The 5528-nt window shown below is 32.8% G+C and overlaps 1 protein-coding gene across 1 annotated transcript; it reads left to right on the top strand.

Moving 5' to 3' along the window:
- Positions 1-212: 212 nt before the first annotated feature.
- On the top strand, positions 213-3731 carry LOC109218751 (IQ domain-containing protein IQM2-like). The gene is made up of 9 exons (XM_019383136.1): positions 213-466; positions 1031-1457; positions 1550-1664; positions 1756-1821; positions 1913-2001; positions 2085-2175; positions 2271-2510; positions 2607-2708; positions 2796-3731. Exons 2-9 carry the CDS (start codon positions 1075-1077, stop codon positions 3447-3449), a joined length of 1740 nt encoding a protein of 579 aa, XP_019238681.1. The 5' UTR covers positions 213-466; positions 1031-1074; the 3' UTR covers positions 3450-3731.
- The last annotated feature ends 1797 nt before the right edge of the window (positions 3732-5528 follow it).

Genomic DNA, 5528 nt, shown 5'->3' with positions numbered 1-5528 from the left:
TTGAAAACTCAATATAAAAGTTGAAAGAGGAAAACTAAAGTGGTTTAAAAAAAATAATTTTGCTTTGAAAAAGTAAAAATGGTTAAAGAATTCCATTACTTTGAAAGAGTAAAAATTGGTTAAAAAATTCCAAATTTATAGCGTCTTAATTCCCCAAAGTCTATTCCACGTGCTTACCCCACTCGTCCAACTAACACAGCCCCTATGTGTATGTGTGTGTTTATGTGTATGTCTCTTTCTCTTTCAATTTCCTTTCTTCCTCTTCATTAGTACTATATATATAAATCAGCACATAGCAATCAGTGTAAAGAACAACAACGTTGTTACACAACTAGAATTGCTCAGAAGAACAAAAGAAAGCCAATTGATTTCTCTTATCCCATATATATTAACCCACCATTACTCTGTTTTTGTGTATATTTACTTCATCTCCAGTTTCTTGATTCATACAGCTTCTTGCATTGAGGTAAGATAACTCTTTTTTTATTTTTATTTTTATTTTCTGTATTGGTTTCTTATGAAAATAATGATAGTAGTTCTTGAAATTCTGTTTTTTGACTAGTTGGATGCATGATCTGTGATTTGCAGACATATTCTTTTTGTAATGTGTATATGTGTGTATTATGATCATTTTCTGAAATGGCGTGTCTGAAGTTTTTCTATGTATATATATTATGATTATGATCTAGTTTATGAGGTGTTTAAGATGTTAAAAATTTTATCTCATTTTTTATATTTACCAATGGATTATAATGTTAAATAAGTCTACACTTTGTTTCTTCCTTTCTTGTTTGAAACATTCTCTGCTTTTCTTTGAAGTAACAGTATCTCTTTTGACCAGTCCAATTTTTTGTAAATTTCTTCTTTTGTTTAATTATTAGTACAAGAGTTGGTTTCATTTGATATTCATAGTCTAAAGGTTATTAATACAGCTGCATAATATGGTATTCAAGTTTTACATTATATGCTTACATTTGGCATTAGATCCAAATCTGAATTATTCAACTAAAAATATTTCTTCTTATAACAGGATTTCAGGTCTAATAATCTGTTGAAGATCCATTCTGAAGTCGTATGGGGATATCGTTTTCGTGCCCATTTTCTTCACATAGTGATTTGGAAAACAGTCTTGAATCTATCATTGTAAAGTCTATCAACTTTGGTGATAATGAACAGAAGACACTGTTACATTCCATTAGTTTCAAAAGCCAAGATTCTGAACCCATTGTAATGCAATCAGATGGTTCAGGAAATATGTTGATAGAAAAATCTGTCAGTTTTAAGACAAAGGAAAATGCAATGGACATGTTTAGCATGAACGAAGAAACTCCGAAATCGCCTTTGGTATATAGTAGCAGCCCAAAACATGAGGCAGCTGTGAAATTGCAGAAAGTGTACAAGAGTTTTCGGACTAGACGAAAATTAGCAGATTGTGCAGTACTCATTGAGCAAAGTTGGTATGTGTTTTTTCTCTATAAGAAGATCTCCTTCCTGTTAAAAGATTGTATTGATATCAGATTTTTATGATACAATTTTCAATTTGTTTCAGGTGGAAACTATTAGATTTTGCTGAACTTAAACATAGTTCTATTTCATTTTTTGATCTTGAGAAACATGAGACTGCAATTTCGCGCTGGTCAAGAGCAAGAACTAGAGCTGCCAAGGTAAACTTGGATCACATCATTTTTTGTATGTTATTCTTAAAATTTCCAATAGAATTTGTGGATTTACTAACTGTTTTTCTTGTTCATTCAGGTAGGCAAAGGCTTATCTAAGAATGGCAAAGCACAGAAACTTGCTTTACAACATTGGCTTGAAGCTGTAAGCAAATTATCTATGCTACTTTGATTTTGTTATTTTGGTTAATTATGTATCATCTGACACTAATATTGAGGTGCTTTGTGTTTAATAGATCGATCCAAGACATCGTTATGGACACAACTTGCATTTCTATTATGTTCAATGGTTGCATTCTCAAAGTAAAGAGCCCTTCTTCTACTGGTAAGTCTAGTCAAATTTATACATTTGTTATGATCATGAACATATAATTCTTGTCATTTGCTAATCATTTTTCTCTGAAGCAGGTTGGATATAGGAGAAGGCAAAGAAGTGAATGTTGTCGATAAATGCCCACGATGGAAACTTCAGCAGCAATGCATCAAGTACCTTGGTCCGGTATGTCTTTAGTCCTTCTATCAATCTTTCATAAATAACTTGTTGCATCTTTGGATTACATGGTTCTTAAATTTTAAAGTTTTATTTGTCAACAGATGGAAAGAAAGGCTTATGAAGTTGTAGTGGAAGATGGGAAGCTTTTCTACAAAGAAACAGGAAAGCTACTTGACACAACTGGTGAACCAAAAGGTGCTAAGTGGATATTTGTACTTAGCACATCTAAAAACTTATATGTTGGGAAGAAAAAGAAAGGATCATTTCAGCATTCAAGTTTCTTGGCCGGGGGCGCCACTTTAGCTGCTGGAAGGATAGTTGTGGAACAAGGAGAATTGAAGGTATAGTTACAATATTCAAGTCACTCGAAACCTAAAATTATACGATGAACATTCTTTCGATGCTAACTCTGTGTTCATTTGGCTATTTTTCAACAGGCTGTCTGGCCTCATAGTGGACATTATCGACCTACTCCAGAAAACTTTCAAGACTTGATTTCGTTTCTAAGGGAGAACGACGTGGACCTTAATGATGTTAAGGTACATAATTTTGCACTTTAAAGTCAGATTCATGATTTTCTGTAACATTTTAAGTTCCAATGCTAATTAGTATATCACATTATGCAGCTTGATTCTGTCGATGATGAAGATGATTCTATGGGCAAGAAGAGTGGTGTATACTTCAGAGATAACGCTTCTGATGACGAAATAACTCAAAAAGATGGTCCGGATATTACATCACAAGACTCAACTTCAGTGAAAAATGAGTTGAAAGAACAAGCGACGATGCCTGCTGCTTCACCACATAACAAGTTAAGATCATCTCATAGCTTCAGTAACAAATTGGCTAATCTACGAATTCCTAGACACGACGATTTACTAGAGAGATTAAAGAATGAAAGTGAATCTGTTAAACTAGAATCACCAATAGATGGATATGAATCAGCAGAGGAACAAGAAAGTAAAGAAGAGACAATTCCACAAGAATGTATACTACAGAGGATAAATTCACACAAAGAAATGAAGTCATTTCAATTAGGAAAGCAATTGTCTTGTAAATGGAGTACTGGAGCTGGACCGCGAATCGGATGCTTGAGAGATTACCCTTCACAGCTACAATCTCATGCATTAGAAGAAGCGAACTTGTCCCCTAGAAGTGCTCGTCGTCTCAATTTTTATTCGAGGCCATCAACCCCGACGAGTTTTAGTAGAGAAATGCAAGACCCTTTTCTGCATTCACCTCATGACTCAAGAACACATTCCTCTCCATTTTGTAAATGATTCTAAATTCAGTCGCGGAAACTCATAGTAATGACATAGGATTAGATATCATTTATTCATACATTGTGAATAGTAAAAAATGACATAGGAATTCTTTCACATTCTTTCTAGGAATTCTTTGACAGTTTTTTTTTTTTTTTTCTATTCAATTTTGTATACAGCTCTTGATCTTATTATTAGAAAGCAGGATGAAACAACTTTTTGTAGCTGGAAAAGAAAGAAATCAGAAACAAAAAGAAGAAATTGACATTAGATATCACTTTAGATAAGAAGTTGACATCATTATTTGTATTTTAATGACTCTTTTCGAGTCTTTTATATGTAATTCATCTAATGTGGAACATAAATTGTTTTATTCCACCAATGAATTTCAGCTATGATCGTTGATCAATGCTCCACTAGCTAATTAATTGTAAAAAAAATTACGTAAATAAAAAACAAAAAATCAAAAGCAAGGTGCACCTAAATTGAACTTGATGAATTGCATTTTCTCGGAGAGATTTTCCTAGAAAGATTCTCGATTAATTAAAAAATAGAAAAAACATAAATAAAGGTACATACCCGAAAAGAATTATAGCCTTATTACTTCCCATTGTAATAATGATATAACTAAAAACTTGCGGCTAATTAAATCCACATTTAATAGAACCTAGAATTAGCTTTTTGACAATTACAGTTAGATGTTAACACTATAGGTAGTCTGTATAAGACTGTTGCAATGCATAACTACTTAATTAGAACTAATCTATTAATTAAATCCTCAATCATTGTGATGTACTTCTAATTTCTGAGGTATACTCGGGGCATATTGATTCCCAACATGTAAGACACAATGGTTGCATGTTAACCTGCATCAAAATGCACAGAACTAAGAATACTTTATATTAAAAACAGTGGATGATGTTGGTTTTGAGCTCAAAAAGAACATTTAGTGGGTGAACGTTGAGACATCCAAACAAGTGGAACCACAATCAAGAGATGCGTTAGGATGGTGGGTTCCTTTGGGAGGCAGATGCAATGTCTCGGCATCGAGTTCAACTGAAACCAGTACTTTTGACGCGGATCCTAAATATATATATAAAAATTCATTAATATTGCAATATGAACCTATAACTTTAAAAAGATAATGATTTTAATGCTAAAAACATTAAAAGCTGAACCCATAGAACTGAAATCCTAAATCTGCCTTTGGTTCTTTCATCCTTAATCATTGAAGTCATGGGTTAGAGCCCTCGGAATTGAGAATTTTGGTAAGGAGCGTTTCACTCTCTTGGTGGGCGTACCTGGCGAACCTGGATTAGTTAGTTAGTGAGTTTCGAATACCAAATAAATAAAAGAAGTGGATCCTGGTCTAAAAGATTTAAGACAACATGATGGGCTTATGTTGGATTAAGATTTGCATTATTTCTATTTTCTAAAGCTAATTGTTAATGTTTTGAAGATACAAAACATGGGATAGTTGAAAGTACAGACAAAACCTGAAAAGGAAAGGAATATTTTCAGCAATTTATGCAATTATCAACCTTAATGTTTGTTGGTTAAGTTCATGAATTTGCCAATAAGTATGGAATTTTAGCGACATTTTTTAAATGTATTCATCCCAACAACAAAAGGCTGCAGACTTTAGTTTGCTATTACAAACTTAGCTTAATTTGAGCGCAAAAGCTTTATGTCGGATGATAGATCAACACTTGTTAGGGTCGTTTGTTTATCACTTATCCGGATTAATAAAGTAATTCTAATACTACAAAATTCAGTATTATCTTATATCTGTGTTTTGTTGACATTTCATTTTTTCAGCATAAGCAATATGTTTACCTTTTAAAACAGATAACAATTAAATTTATACGCGATTTTAAAAATATGTGGATTGATTCAACACAAGTAATCAAAGATATCATATAAAAGAGTGAAAGACAAAATGAATAATCGAGCCAGTTGTAATGTTACGGCCAGCTTGAACATGGGTTGAGCAATAGTTTCTGCCCTACTTCGAAAATATTGTGTTACTTCGAAAATATCTTGTTGCTTCGAGAATAATTTACAAGAACATTCTGTAGTCTTAGTAAGAGGGGGAAG

The sequence above is a fragment of the Nicotiana attenuata genome, unplaced genomic scaffold (genome assembly GCF_001879085.1).
Source record: "Nicotiana attenuata strain UT unplaced genomic scaffold, NIATTr2, whole genome shotgun sequence".
NCBI lineage: Eukaryota > Viridiplantae > Streptophyta > Magnoliopsida > Solanales > Solanaceae > Nicotiana > Nicotiana attenuata.
This window is presented reverse-complemented; position numbering and strand designations above follow the sequence as displayed.

Excerpts from the sequence above, each read along its gene's own strand:
- LOC109218751 (XM_019383136.1), top strand. The coding sequence starts at position 1,075 with ATGGGGATATCGTTTTCGTGCCCATTTTCTTCACATAGTGATTTGGAA. Across the intron at positions 1,822-1,912 it reads TACAACATTGGCTTGAAGCT|ATCGATCCAAGACATCGTTA; the intron begins GTAAGCAAATTA and ends TGTGTTTAATAG. Across the intron at positions 2,176-2,270 it reads GCATCAAGTACCTTGGTCCG|ATGGAAAGAAAGGCTTATGA; the intron begins GTATGTCTTTAG and ends ATTTGTCAACAG.